At 45.8% G+C, this 25422-nt stretch overlaps 1 protein-coding gene across 1 annotated transcript; it reads left to right on the top strand.

Annotated features, from left to right (window-relative positions):
* The first annotated feature begins 626 nt into the window (after nt 1-626).
* SOST (sclerostin) lies at nt 627-9730 on the top strand. The gene is made up of 2 exons (XM_083709944.1): nt 627-1080; nt 6514-9730. The coding sequence occupies exons 1-2, from the start codon at nt 852-854 to the stop codon at nt 6933-6935; spliced, it is 651 nt and encodes a 216-aa protein (XP_083566070.1). The 5' UTR covers nt 627-851; the 3' UTR covers nt 6936-9730.
* Nucleotides 9731-25422: the final 15692 nt, after the last annotated feature.

Genomic DNA, 25422 nt, shown 5'->3' with positions numbered 1-25422 from the left:
AGCCCTAGGCTCTGTGGTTTAACCCACAGCGCCATCCACGTCCCTTCCAGTATTCTTACCATTGTTTTATATTCTTAATCCCTTGGGAATTTCTCTCCTCTGACACCAAGTGGAATTTCTGCTAAACAAGATCTTCGATCAGGATCCTCGGGTCAGAAGGAGACTTTTGTTAAATAGGAGAATCGCCTGTCAGATTGGCCCAAGTTTGGTCTTCGTTTTGTCTCCAGAGAGCTATGTCGAGCACACGGTAGCTGCTTGAAAATCGTAGGTGTATCAATTTCCCAGTCTGGGTTTGTGTGCAGTTTTCCGACACACAGTTTCCCCATCCCTACATACTTGATGATGGGGAGACTCTGCAATCTAAGCTCTGAACCGTTTAGAAAACTCGCTGGAGTCCAGGCAGCCAAAAAAAGAAGAAAAAAGTTTTGTTTTATTTCACTTTTTTTTTGTCCAAGTGGCTGGAGAAATGTCTGGCAGATCTATACAAACCATGACAACCCACTCATAGTCCGAGCCTTGCCAGTTTTTCTTTCCTTGAAAGAAGCAAGCAAGAAAAGCTTGGGTGAGGGTAAACAGAGTTTGTAGATGCTGCAACCGCAGCTCCCCCCTCCCTCAAATTCCTCTCTGTCTCTCTCTCTGCACAGACAAATTGGCATGAATGAATCTTCAAACACCCCTCTCAACACCCCTACACACCCCTGGCCCCTCCCACTCCCTTGCCATTGGCCGGCCGGTTTCTAAGAAGGAATTTAAAAAGGAGGCCTTGGTTTTGCATCGCTTAGGCTCCAAGAGGACAAGAAGACCGAAAGGCATCTCTCCCACAGCCTTCCCTACTGCTGCCTGGCCTGAACATGCAGACGTCTCAGGCTCTCTGCTCTTTCTGCATCTTCTTCCAAGTCTTCCTCCCTTCGGGCCGAGGCTGGCAAGTGCTTAAAAACGATGCCACGGAAATCGTGCCCGACTTCCCGGAGAATACCGAGCCGCCGGCCGAGCAGCCGTACGTCCAGAGTGACAACGACACCATGAACAACCGGGCGCAGCAAGGAGAGAGGCACCTGCAAGTTGCCCTGGGCAGGACGGGTAAGGAAAACAATATATATACAGAGAGAGAGAGAGAGGGAGAAAGCAACCTCTTTTAGTTCTCAGGTGTGTGGGCATCTCTAGCTGGCTGTTGTAGCAGAGCAAGCAGGTACCGTTTGCTACAGGTTAGTGCACACATTTGATGCTGTTCCATGGATAAGGGAAAACCTGTGGACACACAGATGTGGTCGGACTCCAACTCCCATCATTCCCAATGGTCCAGGATGATAGCAGTTGGAGTCCATCAGGATCTGGAAGCCAACAGGTGCCATCATCCCTGGTTTTCATTTTTATAGAGTTGGAAGGGACCCCAAAGCCATCTAAGTCCACCTCTCAGCAATGCAGGTAACTTTTGCCCAATGCAGGGTTCAAACCCACAACCCTGAGATCAAGAGTCTCATGCTCTTACCAGCTGAGCTATCTGTGAGCTTTGCCTCGCAGGAGCTCTCCAGGGTCTCTAGGTGAAGGCAGAGGTATTTCCTATTAGCTGAGATCGGAGGAGGAACAGCAGAAGGTGCCCTCTCTGGAGTCAGACCATTGGCTCAGCATTGTTCACATGGACCAGTAGCAGCTGTCCAGGAATGCTGGGAATCGCACTCAGGAGGAAAGCAATTGCTCTGCTTCTAAGCAACGGACCTTTCCCTTGCAACCTGAGATCCTTTCCTTGGAGGAGCTGGGAATTGAACCTGGAGTGCTTGGCATGCAGAGCCTGTGTTTCTCCCCTGAGCTAGGGTCCCACCCCACCACAGGTGCTAAAGATTTAGTGATTGGGCTCCTGAAATGACTTTTCAGGAATTACATTGATTTACCCTACGAAAGGCAGCATTGTGCAGTCTTCGCAGGTGGTCTCCCGCCCAGGCACTGGTCAGACACAGATCCGTACAGAATCATAGAAGAGTTAGAAGGTACATCTAGTCCAACCCTCTGTAATCCAAGAATCTTGCGCCCAACGTGGGTTTCAAACCCAGGACCCTGAGATTAAGAGTCTCATGCTCTACCAACTGAGCTATCTGCTTGCCTTCATGAAGGCTGTAGCACAGCCTGCCTTCAGACCATTCCTTGGGACTAGGACAGCCCCACGTGGTCTCCCAGGACTAGATCCTGACCCGCTTTGTTTCAGGCAACACAACGTGCCTTCAAGACCACACCTTCTGCCTCTTGTAATCTGTCATGCTTGTTGCGCACAGCAAAGAACTGTCCCCTAGCAAAGGAGCTCTGTGTAACATGAAAGCTTTCACACTTCATGGGCCAATAATTTTTTACAGCCATTTGGTCCCCCAGTAGCCGTTTTCATCCGTGAGACTTAAAAGTGGCTTTTGTTTCGACCAGATTTTGTTAAACATAAAACCTATTCGGCCAGAATGTTTGTTGGCATTGCAAGCATGTCTCCTTTGCTTCCTGTCCTGCAAGATCAATGATTAGATCGTAACAGGAACGCTTGCCAAAGGACATGTGTGAAAATGCTCTTAAGAAGGTAGCAATTTGTCCTGAAATATGACCCATGAACACTGTGGAGTATTGCGGGATGGGATCTTCAATTAGGGCTCTATTTACAGGTTTTGCAATGAGACAGTATGATGTTCTGACCTCTAGGGGTGGAGGAGAAATTGGATTCAATTTGCATTTAAAGGCGAACCTACTTAATTCACATTCTCTAAAACAAGATGTGAAATATAGGAACTTAAAAAAAAAAAATTGCACTGCTCTGAATTTTGCAGTGCTGCTCTTCAGCTAAGTAATGTGTGCAAAAGGGCACATACTAGGGTAAATGTCCATTTTTGTAAGTGCAAAAAAGGACAATTTTTAAAAGATAAATGTGCATAGAAAGTCATATGTTGGTGAAAATAAGATACAAAAAATGCATTATATTAGGGAAAACTGATTTTGTAAAAAAAAAAAGCATTAGAAGATATTTGCACTAAAATGCTGATGAATTTTCATGAGAAAAAAATTGCTAACTGATGTGGAGATCTGGAGACTGGAAAAACCGAAACCAGCCTATTTCCCAGTCCTTACGAACTACATCACAGTGCTCTTTGCAATGTCCCGTGCCAAACTAGAAGGCTGCTCCCCACAAACTTGCTAGAAAGGCAGGCTGGGTGGGAAGGACCGACTGACTGACTGAGCTACTTCGCCTGAAAAACAGATCTGTTCATGGATGAGCACACAGCATGTGCCTTGCCATGACAGGGTGAGAGAAGGGGGTCTTACTCATAAAGTAATTCCGACTCATACAGTTTGCAGATGGGGAAAACAAAACTACTGTTTGTTTCCCCTTTATTTTGGTCCCATTATAAAATATGAGAGGGAGAACTGATGCAAACAAAGCCTTTTGGGTGCACCCTAGATGTAACTCATTCCATTTTGAGGTTGCTGATGTATGAAAGTTCCTGTTTTCTCCACGACCTGGACTCAAGCACCTGGAAATGGGGATTTGATCTGGAATAGCTCAGCCTGTAGACCATGAGACTCTTAATCTCAGGGCGGTGGGATTGAGCCCCTTCTAAAAACATCTCTCTCTCTCTCTCTCTCTCTCTCTCTCTCTCTCTCTGTGTGTGTGTGTGTTTGTATGTGTGTGTGTGTGTGTGTGTGTGAATCCTAACTTCAATATCCTTGCAAAAATCCTACTGCACAGGGTTGTATCCAACTAGGAGCAAACCCGTTGCAATTAATGAACCGAAGTGAGCCGTGTCCTTTAATGGGCTTACTCTGAGTAGGACCAGTATTGGCAGCAACCCACAGGATCCTGTCCTTCCCTCAATCACAAGAGGACAAGGGTTAGAATCACAGAATTGCAAGGAGCCCTGGGGAGCAAGGTCTGAGCTCTCTTGTACCATAGAACAGAACCATATACTTGGTTAGGCTTTGCATGACAAGCTTGTAGCTAACATGGAGGTGCAGAAGCCTTGTTCTCTTTTCAACTTGTGTGTGCAGAGGAGGGGGTTCCCTGTCAGGACTGCAGCTGGGGAGGGAAGGGTCAAACCTCCTCTTCCCCACGCCCTGTGGTCCTGATGAATACCCTGCCCCCCCCCACAATGCCAATTGCTAAATTAAAAAATAAAATAAAAATACAAGCAGGTACCGTTGCTATTTGTGCAATGAAAGTGACTTCTCGCTTGGCCCGGAGTGTGCGGCTGCTTCGAGGCGTAAGTGACAGCCCTCTGACAATGTGTGTCTGTGGGATCTTGTCACCAAAAACCGCATGAGAAGTTGGCACACTCGCAAGCTCCTTCTCATGATCTGTCTCGGATTATCAGCCCACTTCCTGCTTCTGTCCGCATGGGGGAAGCTCATACTTTGCTTAGGAAACAGTCACCTTCCTGAAATTGGGCTGAGCAAGCAATTCTAGAATGTTCTTCCTCTGGGTCATAACTATACCTGTTTCTCCGTTATCAGAACAGCTCCCCTTTTAGAAACAAATCTTTTGTGTAGCCTATCTGCATATCACTCCTTGCTGATTTTTGTTGTTGTTGTTAAAGGGATTGTGGGCTGCTTTGGATCTTTCATAGCCCCGACGCCTTCACATTCCCATTGAATGATCTCCTTCCTCTCTTTTTTTTTTTGGCAAGTTACATCGAAGTTTTTGGCTGAGTCCAATTTCTGGATGGGCATTGTGCTGTCCTATTACTCAGAGGCCTGCAAAAATGCAAGCCAGAGACTGCCTTCTGAGACTCCACATTTTCCAAATTAGCTGGAGGGCCAGTCTAAGGTTGAACAATCTATGGGGCTCTCTTGACGAAGAGAATCTAAGTACATAAGAAGAGCCCCACTGGATCAGGCCAAAGAAGGTCTCCACCCCCATCGTTCAGCCCAGACACTGAGATCCAGCACCGAGGGCCTTCTGACGGTTCCCTCATTGCGAGAAGTGAGGTTACAGGGAACCAGACAGAGGGCCTTCTTGGTGGTGGCGCCCGCCCTGTGGAGCGCCCTCCCTTCAGATGTGAAGGAAATAAGTAGCTATCTTATCTTTAAAAGACATCTGAAGGCAGCCCTGTTTAGGGAAGTTTTTAATATTTAATGCTGTATTGTTTTTAATACTCTATTGGAAGCCGCTCAGAGTGGCTGGGGAGACTCAGCCAGATGGGCGGGGTATAAATAATAAATTATTATTATTATTATTAAAGATGATGATAATGCTGATGATAATACCCCGCCTATCTAGCTGGGTTTCCCCAACCACTCTGGGCAAAATATTAAAATACAATAATTCATCAAATATTAAAAGCTTCCCTAAACAGGGCTGTCTTCAGATGTCTTCTAAAAGTCAGATAGTTGTTTATTTCTTTGACATCTGGTGGGAGGGTGTTCCACAGGACGGGCGCCACTACCGAGAAGGCCCTCTGCCTGGTTCCCTAGGCAGCTTCCTGTTCTCACAGGGGCCAGCCAAATAACCATAGGAAAACCACAAGCAGATCCTGAGTGGGACAGCACTCTCCCCAGTAAGTAGTATTCAGAAGCACACCACTTACAATGTTGGAAAATCATCGCTAGTAGCCATTCATAGCCTTATCCTCCAGGGATTTGTCTAAACTCCATTTACAGCCATCCAAGTTTCACTCCGATGTTTTGTTCTGCCCTGGAGAAGGGGGGTTCATATTCCCTGTTGACATCTGGTCATTGTTGGAGCCACACCAGCTTCCCCCTGAGGAGCTCTCCAAGGTCCTGTAGAATGTGCCTAAGGCCTAGTTCTGACATAGCAGGTGAGGAGGTGGCAAACCTGTTTCTGGGTTGTACCACTTCAGCCTGCCAGTGAGTTTAATAAAATGTATATATTGCTAATTGTAAGAGGCGGGGGGAAAAAACTCCAAGTGGTTTATAGTTAGTCTGTAGCAGGTTCCAGGTAATCTCTCACTACTCCCTCCACTCCACATATTTTTTATGTATTAAGACTTTTTTTTAATGAAAGAGCGTCCAGCCGTGTGAGCGCCCTCCATTGGTCTGAAGTGGAACAGTTCAGTGGTACAGCTGTTGTTTTTCTGAACTTGGAATAGGCTAACTGATGTCCTGTCAGGTGAGCTCACTGATAGGCCAGAACTTTAGTGGTGCGTAGAAAACTCTATTTGACTCCTGCCAAATAGCAAATCAGATAGAATCCATTGAAGACTTTGACGGCTGGTTTTGTGCTCATTCAGAGCATCTAGTGCCATCTGGATGGGTGTGGAATATTTTCAGGATCAAAGCCTGCATTTCTTCCGGGGGAAGTGACTGCATACTGGTTGTAGGTGGGACAAAATCCAAAAATGTGCAGGCCCAAAGATCCTAGTAGTTGGTGGGGCTACTGAGGGGAAACAATAGGTTTGATTACCCTCCTCCCAAGGTGAGGGTAAGCGAACTAGCTGAGCCTGACAGGGCAGCTAACTCTATGGTATTAACCCCATCATGCAGTAATTCGACTATTCCGCAAAAAACAACCCATCCTTCTTTCTCTCTTAGAACCCCTGGAGTTCAGCTGCCGGGAAACATACTCGACCCGCTACATCACCGACGGTCTGTGCCGCAGCATCAAGCCGCTAAGGGAGCTGGTCTGTTCCGGCCAGTGCCTCCCCTCCCACCTCCTCCCCAACTCCATCGGCAAGGGGAAATGGTGGCGGCAGAACGCTTTGGATTACCGCTGCATCCCGGCGCACAGCCGCTCCCAGCGCATCCAGCTGGCCTGCCCCGACGAGGAGCTGCGGACTATCAAGATCAGAGCCGTCACCGCTTGCAAGTGCAAGCGCTACACCCGCTACCACAACCGCTCCCAGCTCAAGGACTTCAGCAAAGAGGCCGCCCGGCCCCAGAAGAACAAAAAGCCACGTCTCTCCAGGGCCAGGGGCAGTAAGGCCAACCAGCCGGAGCTGGAGAACTCCTACTAAGCGGAGGGGCCGTTGGCGAGGCCCAGCCCAGATTTTTGTTTTCTGCATGGCCCACCCTCTCTTTTCATTGTTGTTGATGGCGACTGGATAAACATGGAATGGAGTGAGTGGTGTCGAGGGGTCTCCATGGCCGCTGCCGTGGTTGGAGGTTCATGCAGCCCAAAAGCTATCCGACTCAAGGTGGTCGGAGGAGAGAGGTGAAGGGTGGGGTGGGGGGAATGGACAGAGCGAAACTGAGCTCGAGGAGGCCTGAGAGATGAGTCGCTCAGAGGGTCCGCAAGGGGTGGTGTGATTCGAAAGGCCAAAGCGAGTGAGCAGGGCCTACTTGTTCCGCTGCCTCCCTTTCCTTGCCCTGACTCTGTTTGACAAAGGACTGGCGCCTCTCTGCGAAAGCAAACATCAGTTTAGAACCAGGTGACATCTCTCCAGGTGTGTGCTCACCTGCACGCCTTCTCTGCTATCCTTGCTTCTTCACACGTCGCACATTAATGCGTCGCTTCTTGCTGTGCCGTGGCATTGCCTGAACTATGTGCTAACCTCTTGGTCAGCGGGACGTATTTGCTTCCTGTCCTGTGATCTGTTGGGTTGCCCTTCCATTCACCAGGAGAAATGGGACACTTAAAAAATTAAAAATGAAATCACGCCTTATTGTACAGTGCCACATGCACGCACGTCTTTGCAGACAGCTCACTTTGCAGGGGCAAGCTGGACCAGGAAACCCGAAAGAATGGAGGGGGGGGGGAGATTTTAAAACCATGCAGTATTGTACAGAGCCTGACTTGTATATAAATATAGGGTGCTCGAAGGCTGAATGTGGCTTGCTATTTTAGGGTCAAAAAGTATATACCATGTAGCAGCCTTTTACTAGTATTCTGGGAGTCCCAATTTTTTTAAAAAAAGGGAAAGGCAAAATAAGTTTCTAGTCCTCAAAGTAGCAGAAAAAAATATTTCTTTTAGGGCTGGGGGTGTTTTTTAGGAACACAAGGGCAATTCAGAGGGGACCCAGATTCATTTGCTCCAGTCAAGTGGATTCAATCTGTTTGTGGAAATAGGTTTCTAAACGTGGACCAGATATGCTAGCTGTGCAGAAGTTAGAAGTCTGCACCATGGAGTTACTCCTTTCATTTGTGATGCGTTCATCAGCAGGTGCGTCAACCTTGCCACACGTGAAGCCACCCTGGTGTTCCCTTGTTTGTCTTGAGCATTTGTTGATTCTTAGGATGCCGTTGATCTGGTGCAACTCAGTATAATGTGGCTTGTCGGTTTAGGCATTTGCCACTTCCCGCCCCCTTCCTAGCCTTTGATCTGGATTAGAACTAGAATGTTGTTTCTACAATGCCAACACACAGCTGATGCTTAAAAGCTGTTCTCTGCAACAATGAGGGCTGGAAACCTCCTTTTAAAACACTGAGGAAGACCGTTTCTCTGCTGCTGCAGCAACAATAATAATAACCAAGGATAAGAATTTCCATTGCACTCGATAAAAACCTTTTGTGCAGGAAGTCATAGATATCCCCATTTTGCTCCAGCGAGGCTTGCAGTCCAAGCCTATGGGTGCAAGTCTCACTGCAGTCAAAAGGGGCTTCCTCCATATTTGTTAGTTTTGCGTTCGTTACAATCCTATTCATGCCTTCTCAGAAGTAATTCCCACTGATTTCAGCAAGGCTTAGGGATGATTCCCACTTAACTTTCCTCTGCTCTTTCCAGGCACGGTCCATGCTTTAATGCTCCGTGTCTGAGCACCTTTGTTGTTTTTTTTTGCTCCAGAGATTTTCCTCAAAAACCAGCTCTTTAAAGCTGAATCGGAGCAAATGGCAATCTGTCCAGCTTGACATTTGCTCCGACTGAGCGCCAAAAAGCGGGTTTTTGCAAGGAAAGCTCCAGGGCAAACACACACACACACACACACACACACACACACACACACAGACAAAATGTTCAGATCAGAGTTTAAACCACAGACATGTGCCTGGAAAGAGAAGGAGGAAAAGTTAAAAGATGACTCCTGAGTCCTAAGTAAGTGGGTATATTTAGAGACACTGACTTGCCAGAAGGCACCCAATAGACTTATGGCCAAGCTAGGATTTGAAGCCCAAGAAAGACCAATATTCTGTCCACTGGAGACCTACGTAGTTCTAGATGCCTCATGGCTGATCCAGAGAACTTTGAACGTGTTGCCAATTCTGCCGTCACTGAAACAGGAATTAAAGTAATTTTCCGTTTCTGAAACGAGCAGCACCCAGGCCTCAAGCCTCCTTGGAGCTCATTCCCTCGACTTGGACACCTTCCCCCCTAAATCCAGATGTGTGAGTCTCGGTTATTTGGCAGTGGGAAACATGCTGCACATGAGCTCAGCTGTGCTTGGTTTAGTGCTCCCTTCCCATTCTTTTAGCATCCTCCAGGCATCAACATCTGGACAGCCCATACGGAATCGGCAGCCCTTCCAGATGTTGCTGGACTCCAAACCTGCTTTAAACAAGACAAAATTCAGCACCTGGGCATGTCCCTTCCCCCAGTTGTTCCTGCTTCGTCAACTTGTAAGATATATGTGTGTGTGTGACCTTTAGGATTTGTTTCCACTGGTGGACTTGGCAACGGAAAAACTGCATTTCCCAAGATTAAAATGGCATATTTATTATTTCCCTGTAAAAAGTATTTATGCGACGACTTTCTTTCTTCTTTGCTCTTCATCATGTAGCAACCGGGCAATCCTGCTCCTGAGATATTTAGCTTGATGTTTCAGAGTTATACAGATATATTCCTAAAAAGTATTAAATGAATAAAGTCATGTCCATGGAAAATGATGACTGGTGTTTTTTGTTTTTTTTAAATGTGCAATGCAGGAGTTGTTAACCTGAGGGCCATGTGGCTCCTTTAGCCATCTGGGGGCTACATAGCTGCGGTGGGCGGGGTCAGAGGCAAAAGTGAGTGGAGCCACAGACATGAATTTTACACCCTCTCTATCCTCTGCCCAGACAACGAAAAGGCGTTATCGGAGCTCAAGGACTGTCAAGGGGCTGACAGGACAAGCAGGTCACTCCCAGGCCAAAGAGGCTAACATGCAGTTACCGTAGCTTCTTTATTAAAGCTCGTAAATGATAATAATAATACAGTGGTACCTCAGGTTACATATGCTTCAGGTTACAGACTCCGCTAACCCAGAAATAGTGCTTCAGGTTAAGAACTTTGCTTCAGGATGAGAACAGAAATCGTGCTCCGGCGGTGCGGCGGCAGCAGGAGGCCCCATTAGCTAAAGTGGTGCTTCAGGTTAAAAACAGTTTCAGGTTAAGTACGGACCTCCGGAACGAATTAAGTACTTAACCTGAGGTACCACTGTAATCATAATAGTAATAATAAATTTTATTTATACCCCGCCCTCCCCAGCCAAGACCGAGTTCAGGGCGGCTAACACCAGATATAAAAACAATTGATTGAAATACAACTTAAAAACAAGATTAAAATACAACATTAAAATGCAGCCTCATTTCAGTAGGAACTCAAATCAAAAACTATTTTGGGGATGAAAACACCTCTCCTTTGCTCTCTAGCGCTCTGAGTCAGGACTTCGCCCCTGTAATCTTCCGCTATGGCAGAAACCTCCTTTCTGTGCCTGTCTGGCCTGTTCCTCAGCAACATCCTTCGCATTCTGGGAGTCAGGGGGCTGGAGAGGCTGTGCTGTTGGTGGCGCAGGAGAGCTCTGTGGCAATTATGCTTTAATTATGCGGAAGTTTCCCCGAGTCGTTTGGCCCTTTTTAAACAGTTCTTTTCCCCCCCTCCTAGAAAAGACTGCGCAAAACTCGTGGTTTAAAAGTTTAAAATAACACATTGCTTTACTTGGTATACTGGAACATATTTACATGAATTTATATACGAGGCTGACTAATATTTGCAGAACTGATTCTGAGGCACATAGCAGCATAAAACAACATCTGCTGCTCTCACAGTTTAAAATCCCTCTCAAACGCTGCAGGGTCTGGCTCCCCTCTGTCGGAGTCAGCATGCAAACTGGAAACCTCATCTCTCTGTCCTGTGCTGGACCCACCTGCCTCTCTGTGATCCCTCACACTTCCTGCTACTCGTATCTCCCACTGGGTCCCCTGCTCTGAAGTGTGGCTGGTATTCCACCACCAGGATCCGAAATCTAAATTGTCATCTTATGTGCCCTTCCTCGGGCTCTCGGGCAGCAGTGGCGTAGCGTGGGGGTGCAGGGGGCCCCGGCCGCACCGGGCGCAACATTGGGGGGGGGGCGCTCGCACTCGCAGCTCTCTGCCCCTACCTGGCTCACTCACTCTCTCTCACTGCAGTGCTGGCTGTGCGAATCCGATCCAAGCCGCCGGGTCGCTGCCCACTGTGGAGGGGATGGGTGCCAGGCGTGTGGTGCGGAGAGAGAGTGAGGGACTATCTGGGGGAGGGACAGTGCAGCGGCTGCCCAGCGCAGCGCTGAGCACGGGAGCGAACCACACCAGACCAGACCAGACCAGGCAGCAGGAAGAAGAAGCTGGCAGTGGCGGCAGGTTAGGGGTTAGGGGGCGCAAATTACTTGCCTTGCCCCGGGTGCTGACAACCCATGCTACGCCACTGTCGGGCAGGCAACTCCTACCACCCTTCCTAATCCTGCCAGTTTCTGACAAGGACACTGTCCAGAGAGGCAAAAAAACCCCAAACCAAACCAAACCCCCCACATACAAGGAGCCTATGAAGTAAGACTTTTGAAGGGTGTAGTGCGACTCATGCAATACGTTGGCGATCAATATACACAAAATAATAAATTATCTATTCTTTATCAACCTTCTGAGAAAAATACAAAACATTAAACAAAGCCACAGAGACTTGAGAGCTACCCAACCGAAGATGAACTTATAATGTCTGGTTTCAATAGGTTTTTCAAATGCGTAACTCAGTCTTTTAGATAAGTTCATGAAGATACCAACAAAAGGTAATTTCGGAGTTATTCACAACACCGAGAGATGCTAGTGGAGTTGCAGATAGGTGTTAATGAAGTTGTAGATGACAGGGTGCCAGTGTTTTGCACCTGTTTCGCCCTGGCAGTCCAAGTAACCAAGGGGCCGCTGTTCGCCCCCAATGGGGCCCTTTTACTGGGGCTTGCAGGTAGCACACTCCCAAGATTTTCCGGGCTTCTTCAGTGGTCTAATCTCAAAGTCTTGATACGTATATTGATATTCAATCTTTCTTGGCTTAAGCTCAAGAGACTGGTTTGCTTTGAAGGGTGTAGCCTGGGAAGAGAGTGTTTGGCTCAGGAGAGTGTGTGGCCTGGGGAGAAGTCTGAGGGCTGGATAAACTGGCAGTGGCGTAGCGTGGGGGGGGGGTGCAGGGGGGGCCGGCCGCACCGGGCGCAACATCTGAGGGTTAGGGTTAGGGAGCGCAAATCCACGGGTTAGGGGGTGCAAATCCACGGGTTAGGGGGCACAAATTACTTGCCTTGCCCTGGGTGCTGACAACCCACGCTACGCCACTGTAAACACCTCGTTGGTGTAATGCAAATATTGCAGGCCGTAGTGTAGCGGGCGGTGGGGGGATGGGGGCAGTTGCCCTGGGCTCAAAATTGGCACAAAATTCCAACACCCGGTGCTGGCTTAATACAGTTGTGTACATCCGTTGAAAATGGCTTCTCCTGTGCGAACCAGGAAGTGACCTCTCCAGACAACGGAACAACTCTTCTTTTCTTATCTCTGCAGCTGCAATCTCCTGGGTGATGTAGACATTGTTAGGCAATTGAATGTGCATGGGTACTCAATCCATTTCCCTCCCACCCGCCCTGGGCACTGGCAATCCATGCTACACCACTCTTCGCAGGATAGGAAAGTTGGAGGAAACCAGATGGTTGCCCCATCTCATCAGTACCTCTCCAGTTGCTGCCTAAGCAGGCATATTTTCATTTTGTTTCACTTTTAATTTGTATGTTGCCTTTCTGTTTACTATACACAAGGTGATTTACAAGATGAAGAAGAAACAAAATAGACGGGGGAGATTGCACATGTAATAACAATCTGATAAAATACAAAAAAGGTCACAATAACTTTAAAACAGTCAGCTTATATCAAACAAAGCAGTGTTCAATAATCCAGTATTCAATAGAATAGAAAATGGTAAAATTAAATATCCGCAAAATATCAGCACCTGCCCTGCACACAGAAGGCCACAAATTCATCTCTAGGCAGGGCTAGGAGAGACCCCAGTCTGAAATCCAGGAGAGCTGTCAGTACAGACAGTAAGGTAAAAGGGTAAAGGACCACTGGACGGTTAGGTCCAATCAAAGGCGACTATGGTTTGCAGTGCTCATCTTGCTTTCAGGCTGAGGGAGCCGGTGTTTGTCCACAGACAGCTTTCCGGGGTGTGTGGCCAGCACGACTAAACCACTTCTGGTGCAACAGAACAGCGTGACGGAAGCCAGAGCGCACGGAAATGCCATTTACCTTCCCGCCACAGCCGTACCTATTTACTTGCGCTGGTGTGCTTCGAACTGCTAGGTTGGCAGGATCTGGGACTGAGCAACGGGAGCTCACCCCGTCGCGGGGATTCGAACCGCCGACCTTCTGATCGGCAAGCCCAAGAGGTTCAGTGGATTAGACCACAGCACCACCCATGTCCTGTAGAGCTGTCAGTACGGAAAGTCAAACCAAAGGTCTGACTCAGTATAAGGCAGCATCCTATAGCTGTAATTTTACTTCCAAGGAAGAGGAAACAGAGCAGAACCTCACTTCCTGACTGGAAGTTTGAGAAGGGGCATTTCCTGAGGCTACAACCACACCCTAATTATTTTTATTTCATTTATTAGATTCATATGCCACCCTTCACCATAAGATCTCAGGACAGTTCACAGAATAAAATACAGGATAAAAGAACAAGTAAATAAGTGAAGCAAAACAGCAAAACAATAACCCACCCCCCTTTCCCACAGACACGTTTAAAAGGCCGTAGGATATTAATCTGCCAAAGGCCTGGTTGAAGAGAAACGTTTTTGCCTGGTGCCTACAAATATACAATGAAGGTGCCAGGCAAGCCTCCCTAGGGAGAGCATTCTACAAATGGGGAGCCACCATAGAAAAGGCCCATTCTCGTGTTGCCACGAGGAAGGCACTTCTAGAAGGGCCTTAGAGGATGAACACAGAGTCTGGGATGGTTTATACGGGGAGAGTCAGTCTTTGAGGTATCCTGAGCCGTTTAAGGCTTTATAGTTCAAAACCAGCATTTTGAATTGGCAGATAGTGCGGTTGGACCAGGATCGGTGTAATATGCTCAAACTGTCTAGTTCCAGTGAGCAACCTGGCTGCTGAATTCAGAAGCAGCCCTACATATATTGCGATGCAGTAATGTAACCTAGAGGTTACCTGAGCATAGACAACAGTAGTCAGGCTATCCCTGTCCAGATAGGGGAATAGTGGGGCCACCAGCTGAAGCTGATGGAAGGCACTCTGGGCCACTGAGGCCACCTGAACCTCAATGGACAGCGGCAGATCCAGGAGCACCCCCAAGCTACGTACCTGCTCCTCCAGAGGGAGTGTAAAGCCCTTACCTCAAAGGATCCTGGGACGTGTAGTTTCTAAAGGGTGCTGTGAGTTGCCAGGAGACCTCTATTCCTCTCATAGAGCTACAGTTTCAGAATGCTTTAACAAATGATCTCACTTCCTGGCAGAATTCTTTGGGGGAAGCAGTCCTTTTTTTCTGGGGGGATGCAGGGGTACGCATACCCCAAAATATTTTGTGAATCTAACTTTGGCCACAGTGAGGGGCAGTATTTCAATATGAGTAGGAAAATGAGAGTACCCCTAAACATATTTTTTTAAAGAAAAAAAGCACTGGGGGCTTCATCAAAGTGTATTTGTTGTTGTTGTTTAGTTGTTTAGTCGTGTCCGACTCTTCGTGACCCCACAGACCAGAGCATGCCAGGCACTCCTGTCATCCACTGCCTCCCGCAGTTTGGTCAAACTCATGCTGGTAGCCGCAAGAACACAATCCAACAATCTCTGTCGTCCCCTTCTCCTTGTGCCCTCAATCTTTCCCAACATCAGGTTCTTTTCCAGGGAGCCTTCTCTTCTCATGAGGTGGCTAAAGTATCGGAGCCTCAGCTTCAGGATCTGTCCTTCCAGTGAGCACTCAGGGCTGGTTTCCTTCAGAATAGATAGGTCTGATCTTTTTGCAGTCCATGAGACTCTCAAGAGTCTCCTCCAGCACCATAATTCAAAAGCATCAATTATTCGGCGATCAGCCTTCTTTATGGTCCAGCTCTCATTTCCATACATCACTACTGGGAAAACCATAGCTTTAACTATATGGACCTTTGTTGGCAAGGTGTATTACAGTGCTTTAAATGTATGGTCTGAATTTGGCCAGAGAAACTCGGGGTTCGTGTCAGTTCGTGACATCCCTGTGCATATGAAGGGAAGACTGAAAAGGCTCCAACCCCCTGCAATGCAGGGATATGCAGCTGTCCCATATGGGGATTGAACCTGCATCCTTGGCGTTATTAGCCCCACGCTCTAACCAACTGAGCTATGGCGACCTCAGCTCATGGCAGGAAATTTTAGACGATTGTCCACAGACTCATGCTTAGCCCTGCTGACATGCAGTACACCGAGTCAGCTGCTACCTCACTGCAAAGGTGCACAGGAAACCCTCCCCGGCGGTCAAAGGTTTTAACGGTTAGGAGAGGATTTATTAATTGCAATTTATCCCTGCAAGTGCCCATGGGTATGGGCTGAAGAGAGTTTCACAAACCCCATCCTTGGCAGCAGTAAAATCAAAAGCATAGGAATTAAGTTGCAAAGCCGCCTTTTGAGCAATGAAATAAGCTGGTTTTCCCCCTCATACTTAACAAAGAATCAGGCAGCAACTTGCAAAGTAAGTTTAAAGATAAGTTTTACTTACTTTATAACCATGCATTGGTTGTCAGCAACAGTAGCAGTAAAAGCTATGCAGGCAAAATACTTATATTCAGCGCTATTTTTCTAGAAAAATAGGTGCCGGAGCTCACCACAAACACCTCCCTTGTTCTCTTAGAATGGCAATGGCACCCACCTGAGAGGTGAGCTCCAGTGAGCTCCGGCTGGGGGAAAAAGAAGAAGCCATGCTTATATTTACATCTTAGCAAGTGGAGGCATGTCTGCAGCCCATGTTGGTCAAAGGAAGAGAGAGAGAAACAGGAAGTACTCTATGCTCCTTTCTATCCAGGAGAGGAGGGGAAATGACACGGCACAGTGCCCTCTCTACCAATCGCATTTCTATGGTCCAAGTATCTACCTGTCAGCAGTACAGCTCTCTGGTGTTAGCCCCTTCTCATGCCAACTAACAAGTGTGATAGGAATTTTGAGGTGTTAGATATATGTTAAATGTTCATAAGTGTACCAACCAAGCACATACATAGATCAGCACAGGAAGACCGACCTGAAACCATTTTGATTCCTAAACTGAGCAAATGTTTTCTCTGCAATGTCAAAGGAAAATGGAAAAGCTTCCCCATTGTCTTTTCCTTCACAAATCCTGTCTTAAGGGTATGTCTGTGTTTGAATAGGTTGAGCCTGTGACCTGACTCAGGAACTAAGTATTTATCATTACAAAAGACTGGCCAGGCAGCATATCCAATCAAATAAGCAGGCAATCCAATCAAGTGACCATTAAACAGGTAACCTGTCAGACGAGATAAACAAGTCACTCAGATTTCTGTTTTAGACCACCTGTTCTGTGATGTAGGTATGATGTATCTGGGGGATGGTCTTAGGTTACACCCCTTCTGTGATGTATGTATGATGTATGGAGGGGTGTTCTTGAGCTCCAGGGCAGGGAATTTAAATTGTCTATATAAGGCCTTGCACCCCATTTTTCTGGGTCCTCCTCCTCTCCTGCGGGTGAGGGGAGCACCCTGTTGCAACAGATCAATAAAGATCAGGCTTATTAGCTGCTTTACTTCTCAATATTCTCTGGTTGGCCTCTGTTATTCTCTCCTACCAATAGGGAACCTACGTAAGGACTCTATATAGGCTCTTAGATAACCCATAAGGGAAAAAGGGTAGGTTTTGTTTTCAACAGAAGAATATGCATATGTTAGGTTTGGCCGCTAATCTCCCACGAAAGCAAGGCCACAAGGCTCTCTTTCTTATTGGCCCTTTTATTGGTTGCATTGCATTGCTTTGATGCCCCAAGGACCTCAGATGGCATATATGGTTCCTTTCCTTCCTCAGTTAATCCCCACAGCAACAGGTGGGTTAGGCTGACAGGCAGTGACTGGCCCAAGTGCGCCCAGTGATTTTCATGACCAAGGGGAGATTTGAACCCTGGGCTCCCAGGTCCTAGTCTCACGCTCTAACCACTACTCCACACTGACCTGGTATTGCTGGGTTAGGCCAAACAAGGCCTGTTGTTTTGTGTTATTGTGGGGAGAAAACAGAGGCAGGGCACCCCTATCCCCTCTGAGGTGTCCTTTACAAGTTTTGGCCTAACCAGCCTTCTTCTCTCTCTCTCTCTCTCTCTCTCTCTCTCTCTCGAGGTATTTTTCAGCTAAATCAGTCCTTCTGTCCATCCTCTGTGTCCTTTCCGACCTCCTCCCGCCAAGCAGGGGCCGGCCAGTTTTGTTTACATGGCGGGTTATCGGGCCCCCGGGCTAAACAGTGCGCGCCTTTATCGCTTTGCCAATTTCTGTAGTGCTTGTGGCGTGAGGTTATTTCCATGACTTAAGAAAACAGCTCACGCCTGGCCAGACAAACACACACAATGAGCTCATCCTTCATTCGGATTCTTTCTGTGCAGAACACCCCCTGCGGGAACGGCCTTGGGACAGCCTGGCTCCTGAGAGACTATTTGTATCTGATCGTTTTTTCTTCCTCCTTTCCCTTCCTTCCTTCTCTCTGCTTCCTTCCTCCCCTCTGCTATAAAACACAGCCCGTTTCACGCTCGTGTGTAATAAATCCAGCTTTCAGGGAGGGGGGAAAAAGAGCCCAGGCTTTCGTGGTTTATTCCCCCCTCCCAAACCTCCTTAAGCCTGAAATAAGTCTCCAATTTGACATAATTACACCCTCATTTTGAGGGGTGAGAGCTATTTGTAGGGACTTAAGGTCTGTTTCCTCTTTACTCCTGCTCTGGCAAGTGGTGGGAGGTGGTGGTGGGGGGATGAACGCAAGGAATTGGGGGCCAGGAAAGTGAGGAGAAGAACGCAAAAGAACATTGCAGAAGGAGAAGTAGAGTCCTGCTGGAATAGACCAAAGGCCATCTAGTCCAGCTTATTCTCACGGTGGTCAAATAGATGCTTAAGGGGAGCTAGCCAGCATGACCTGAGAGCACTAGAATTCCCCCCACTAGGGATGGGGGGGGGGGAACAATGAAGATGAGGATAACATGAGATGAGCCTGCTGGATCAAGCCAGTCTTGTCCAGGATCCTGTTCCAACAGTGATCAACCAGATTCTTATGGGAAGTCAGCAAGCAGTAATGGGAGGCACCAGCTAGGGAACCCCCTCAAGGGAATAGGTGGTAAGATGACTGTGTGTATTCAGAGGGAGAAGGAGGAGAAGTCTGGGAAGAGGAGGTGTTGGAAGCCGAAGAGGTAACAGGGCTTCGTGAGCAGGGAGACTCTGTGGCAGATAGAAGTCCAGAATCAGTAGCAGAAGCAGAGGCAACTCTACAGGATTTCGGGAAGGGGTCTTTCCGAATTCTACCTGAAGAGGCCACAGATGGAACCCGGGACATTTCTGGTACTCTGTCGCTGACCTATCCCCCTTCTGGCAGTTTTTGAGATGCTAGATGACACTGAGGTCCAGTGCCGAGGGCCTTCCGGCGGTTCCCTCGCTGCAAGAAGCCAAGTTACAGGGAACCAGGCAGAGGGCCTTCTCGGTGGTGGCGCCAGCCCTGTGGAAACCCTCTCACCAGATGTCAAAGAGAACAACAATGACCAGACTTTTAGAAGACATCTGAAGGCAGCCCTGTTTAGGGAAGTTTTTAATGTTTAACAGACTATTGTATTTTAATATTTTGTTGGAAGCCACCCAGAGTGGCTGGGGAAACCCAGCCAGATGGGTGGTGTATAAATAAATTATTATTATTATTATTATTATTATTATTATTATTATTAAACAGTTGATAGTAACGATGCTCCTGCGTCAGGGATAATGAAACGGACAAGCTTGGATGAGGCCAGACAGTTGCTTAGCAGAGGGTAGCGAGTTTGCTAGAGATGCTCGCTCACAGGGAAACTCTCCATTCCTTGAAGGCTGTTGGTACATTTCATTCCTTCTCTGGATCAAGATGTGGCCTCCTGGCTTCCTCCTTGATAGAGACCAAATAGAAGTGTGCACTGCTTTTTTAATGCTTTCTCCCGTTGCTTAGCTTTTCAGCCATTATCCTCTGCTGCCGGGACACATTTTCTCAATCAACCTTGGCAACTGCGCAGTCTCTGCTCTCCTGTAAACAGCTGTGAAATAAACCAGCCATATGTCTGTGGGGTTGATTGGAGGCAGAAGCACAGGGACCTGCTTTTTTTTTTTTGGGGGGGGGGAGTTGGGACACGTGCCTGGAAAAGTGCAGTGCGGACAGTTCCAGCTCCATGTCGGCCCCTGTGACATCTTTCGGCTCCACCCTGATTCTACAAAGCAGAGCTTCCTAACTGTGTCGCGATACGTCAGTGTGTCGGCTGCAGTGTGTAGTTGTGTTGTGCAAACACTCCCAGTGCTCTTACTGACGCTGGAAAGGGATTAGTTTAACCTCCAGTTTTGCTTATAAAACTGCATGTCTAAAAAGTGTGTCGCCAACATGAAATGCTCTGCTGTGAAGCAACACTACCCGAGCATGTACAGAATTCCTCCCATTATTGTCGAATGAATGCAAGCAGCTCCCATGCTCTTGGGACTGGGAGGAGATGGAGTGGCAGGTAAGGATGCTTGAGGAATTCAATTTGTGCTAATCCAGATACAAATTGGCCTGACCCACACTTCTTAGACAAATGCTTGGAGAGGAATAATGTAAATCTCATTTGGGTTTCACAGCTCTCTTAACAATGCAGTTTTTGGCTCAAGAAGATATTATTTTAAAGATGAAATGTGCACTTCTTTTCCTTTTTGTAATAATATTTTATTCTTTTTTCCCATATAGAAAACCACATTTGTTACTCAACAATTATATTCCAATTCGACAAGTGAATTTCCGCTTACCCACCAGCAAAGTTTATAACTCAAATTACATGCAATTGCATTTTAAGGTTCCATCTTATCTGATTTCATCCTCTCTAATGTGTTTCTTAACATATTCTGCTGTTTTCCTACACTTCAAACCCTGCTGTGGTCTTTGCATATGAATAATATATTTTTATATAGACTAGAACTGGTTTCCAGTCTTCTTTAAAAGATTCTAAATTTGTATCTTCTATCAGTGCCATCAGTTTTGCCATCTCTGCATGTTCCAAGATTTTCATCAACAGTTCCTCCTTGGAGGGTATGTGTTGAATGAGATAGGAACGTTTAGAAAGGTGCACAACGAACTAAAATCAGCTGATCTGCTAGCAGGGCTGTCAAAAGCATATGCAGCACCGGGGGCAAAGATCCGCCCAGTGTTCCCCTCTGGTTGCCCAGTCCCAGGTGCGCAGGAGGGCAGAACCACCCGTCTGCCTCAGTGTCTCGCTGGCTCGGATGCCCCTGAACTCGCGGCACAGGGCTGCCAGCAGCAGAAGAGCCTGTCATGGTGATCTGACCTTGGACTCTCGGCCTGGTGCCCCTGAGAGCCCGGCGCCTGGGTGCCCTGCACCCCTAGCACCTATGGATAAGATGGCCCTGTCTGCTAAGGTTGCCATATTCCTGACACCTGCAACATTGTTGGGCTTTTTTAAAGGAAGACCCCTAAATTGTTAAGCTTTTTTGGGGGAAACCTCCAAATAAAATGGTGATTCTAAGCTTTTCCATTGCATTACCATATGTCCATACCAGGGGTCAGCAAACTTTTTCAGCAGGGGGCCAGTCCACTGTCTCTCAGACCTTGTGGGGGCCAGACTACATTTTTTTTAAAAAAATGAACGAATTCCTATGCTGCACAAATAAACCAGAGACGCATTTTAAATAAAAGTGCACATTCTACTCATGTAAAAACACCAGGCAGGCCCCACAAATAATCCAGAGATGCATTTTAAATAAAAGGACACATTCTACTCATGTAAAAACACTCTGATTCCCGGACCGTCCATGGGCTGGATTGAGAAGGCGATTGGGCCGGATCCGGCCCCCGGGCCTTAGTTTGCCTACCCCTGGTCCATACCATACCAATTTGGCAAAATTCCGCCCGACACCATTTTTACACCCAAAAACCAGGACATGGCAAGCCTATGATCTGCGCTTGTGAAAAACTGTGCATGGAGCTTCACAAGTTCCGGCAATCAGCTGATGCTCATTGTGATTGACAGAACTGACAGCGAGATTGGACTTGAACACGGCAACTGTGACAACTAACACAGACTCCATAAATCGATTAATACAAGAAAGTTCAGAAACAAGAAAAATCGCTGAAAGTGCTAAAAGTACTGCAGAAGAGACAAGGGAAAAGTTTGTGCCAATTGCAAAAAAAGTGAATGAGCATGATGCAACTTTGGCCTTAATGGAACTGGAGAGGAAAGGGAAAAATCTGAAACTAAGATTGGTTCCTGAAAGTGAGGGGGACAACCTTGCGGAATTCCTTACAGAGAACTTTGAGGAATTTTGGCAAGACGAATTGGAGAAAGAGGAGGAGTTTGTGATAACTACAGCCTTCCGGTTGGGCAGGAGACAGGGCAAGAAACCAAGGGATTGCCTAATCACGTTGAGATCCAAGGAAGAAAGAGATAAAATACTGAATCTACACTATCAAAAGGCACTGGTGATCCAGAATTGTCAAATACAGATCTTCAAGGACATCCCTAAATACATTTTGGAGGTGAGAACCTTCTATAAAGATCTAGTTGACCGGCTGAAGGAAAATACCATCCCATTTAGGTGGGAGTTCCCACAAGGACTGTCCTTTAACTTCAAAGGTAAGAAGATAAAAATAAAAACAATTCAAGACAAAGAACAGTTTTTGGAGAGATATTTAGAAGACCTGCGGAAAGGAACGGTAGGAGAGAGAGAAACAACTGATATCGCAAACTTATCATTTGGACTTAACCCAATACTAACCGAGGAGGAACAAAAGCTTGGAGCGGTCGGTGGAAAAGGTACCCAGTAACAAGATGTCTCTGCAACTTCTGAGTTGGAATTGTAATGGTCTAAACCTTCCCCGAAAAAGAAATCAAGTTTTTCACATTTTAAAGAAAGAACAGTTAGATATAATATGCTTACAAGAAACCCATATTGCCAGGATACACAGGAAACTTTTGACAAATAAGAGATTGGGACAAGAATTTATATCATCAGACAAAGTCAAGAAAAGAGGTGTGGTGATCTACGTAAAAGAAAAATTGGTTCCAAAAATGATATTTAAAGATGAACAAGGAAGATACCTGGCAGTTGAAATTCAAATTCAAGGAGAAAAAGTTTTGATAGTAGGAGTATATGCACCAAACGAAGGGAAGGCCGAATTCTTTAAGAAGCTGCATGAGACATTAATGGACTTCCTGGACTATAAAATCTTAATGATGGGAGATATGAACGGAGTTGTCTCCACAAACATGGATAAAGCACAGAGACAAGTGATTTCTAAGGAAGGGAGACTACCAAAGACTTTTTTTGAAATGACTGAAACTATGGATTTGATTGACATCTGGAGAACAAGGAACCCTCTGGAGAGGGAGGGAACCTTCTTCTCTGAAGCAAAAATGACATGGACAAGAATTGACCAAATATGGGTTACTAGTAGCCTGGCGCCAAGAATAAAAAAAGTAGGAATCTGCCCAAAAACCTGCTCCGACCATAATGCTGTAAAGATGGAGATGAAACTAACAACAACTGGATCCTTTAGATGGAGAATGAACGACACCCTATTTAAAGATGAAGAGATTTACAAGAAGGCCCCAAAAGCAGTGAAAGACTATTTTGAGGTAAATTTGAGAACAGATGTGGAGAAAAGAACAATTTGGGACTCTAGTAAAGCCGTGATGCGAGGTTTTCTAATTCAACAGAATTCTATAAAGAGGAAAAAACAAAATGAGAGGAAAGAAAAAATCTTAGAAAAAATAAAAGAAGCAGAAAAGAAATTGAGGTCTAGACCAAAGTCTCAGGAGATTTTGAGAGAAATAAAGTATTATCAGACGCAATACATGGAACTGATGAACCAAGAAATAGAATGGAAAATAAAGCAGATGAGACAAAAGACATTTGAATCAGCAGACAAATGTGGGAAACTTCTGTCATGGCAATTGAAAAAAAGGCAGAAACTGAACACTGTGACAAGTCTAGAAATGGATGGAAAGACTATCCACAAACCTAATGAGATAAGTAATTGCTTTCAAAGCTTTTTTAGGAAACTGTATGCACAAGGGCCAGTTAATGAACAAGAAATAGAAGAATTTATTAGAAAATATGGTTTACCAAAAATTTCAGAACAAAGCAAAATGATTCTGAATGAAAAGATAACAGATCAGGAAATAGAGGGTGCCATTCAGAACATGCAATTGGGAAAATCTCCAGGACCAGACGGTTTGACTGCTAGATATTACAAAGCGTTGAAGGAATGGTTAATACAACCATTGAAGGAAGTTTGTAATGAAATTATGGAGGGGGAAAAGGCACCTGAATCGTGGAAAGAGGCTTTCATCTCACTTATACCGAAAACAGAGCCTGAAAAGAACCAGGTTAAAAACTACCGCCCTATATCCTTACTTAATGTGGATTATAAAATTTTTGCAGACATTTTGGCAAAAAGACTAAAAAAAGTGCTGATAGGGGAGATTCATAAAGATCAAGCTGGCTTTCTCCCAGGGAGACATATGTCAGACAATGTGAGGAACATTATAGACATTTTGGAGTTATTAGAAGTTGACATTAACCGAAAGGCGGTTTTGATTTTTGTGGATGCGGAGAAAGCCTTTGACAACATTTGTTGGAGTTTTATGATGAAGAATCTCCAAGGGATGGGGGTAGGCCAAGGTTTCGAAAACGGTATAGGTGCAATATATTCTAAACAAAAAGCAAAGCTAATAGTGAACAATGTGGTAACGGAAGAAATACCTATAGAAAAAGGTACACGACAGGGGTGCCCAATATCCCCTTTGCTTTTTATATCTGTCCTGGAGGTTTTGTTAAACATGATTAGAAAGGATCAGTTGGTTAAAGGAATACAGGTCGGAGCTAAACATTATAAATTAAGGGCATTTGCAGATGACTTAGTGTTAACGCTGCAACAGCCAGATACTAGTACCAAAAGAGCATTAGAACTAATTGAGATATTTGGTCAAGTAGCAGGATTTAAACTGAATAAACAGAAAACGAAAGTGTTGGGAAAAAATTTCACAATGGAAGAAAAAGAGAGATTTCAGAGTGAAACTGGTTTGGAAATAATGAAAAAAGTGAAATACCTAGGGGTGAATTTAACATCTAAGAATGTGAACTTATTTAAAGACAATTATGAAAAATGTTGGACAGAAGTTAAGAAAGATCTAGAAATATGGTCTAGGATGAGACTTTCCTTGTTAGGCCGAATTGCTGTTATCAAGATGAACGTATTGCCTAGAATGTTATTCTTATTTCAGACCTTACAGATTCTAGACAAGATGGATTGCTTCAAGAGGTGGCAGAAAGATATATCTAAATTTGTCTGGCAGGGCAAAAAGCCCAGAATAAAATTTAAGATCTTAACTGATGCAAAAGATAGAGGGGGTTTTGCCCTGCCGGACTTAAGACTCTATTATGAATCAGCGGCTTTTTGCTGGTTGAAACACTGGCTACTCCTTGAAGACACAGACATTTTGGACTTAGAAGGGTATGATAATAACTTTGGTTGGCATGCATATCTATGGTATGACAAGGTAAAGGTGCATAAAGGCTTTAAAAACCATATTATTAGGAAAGCTTTGTATAATGTTTGGATTCGATATAAAGATTTGTTGGAAAGTAAAACCCCTAGGTGGCTGTCACCAATGGAAGCTAAGGCGGTGAAAAAATTAAACATGGAACCTAACTGGCCAAAATATTGTGAAATCCTAGAACAAGATGGTGAAAAGTTTAAACTCCAGAGTCATGAGAAGCTAAAGTTTAAAGTTCGAGATTGGTTACATTACTATCAGATAAATGAGACATTTAAGCAGGACAGGAAATTAGGATTTCAGAAGGAGAGGTCAAAGTTAGAAACAGAACTGCTAGAACCCAATACTAAGAATCTATCTAGAATGTATAACTTGCTGTTGAAATGGAATACACAGGAGGAAACGGTTAAATCAGCTATGATTAAATGGGCACAGGATATCGGTCATGACATTATGTTTGCTGACTGGGAACAGTTATGGACCACCGGCATTAAGTTTACGGCATGTAGTGCCTTAAAAGAGAACATAATGAAAATGATCTATAGGTGGTACATGACCCCAGTCAAGC

The sequence above is a fragment of the Podarcis gaigeae genome (genome assembly GCF_964106915.1).
Source record: "Podarcis gaigeae genome assembly, chromosome: 13".
NCBI classification, from domain to species: domain Eukaryota; kingdom Metazoa; phylum Chordata; class Lepidosauria; order Squamata; family Lacertidae; genus Podarcis; species Podarcis gaigeae.
The sequence above is the reverse complement of the archived record's forward strand: the minus strand, read 5'-3'. Positions and strand labels throughout refer to the sequence as shown.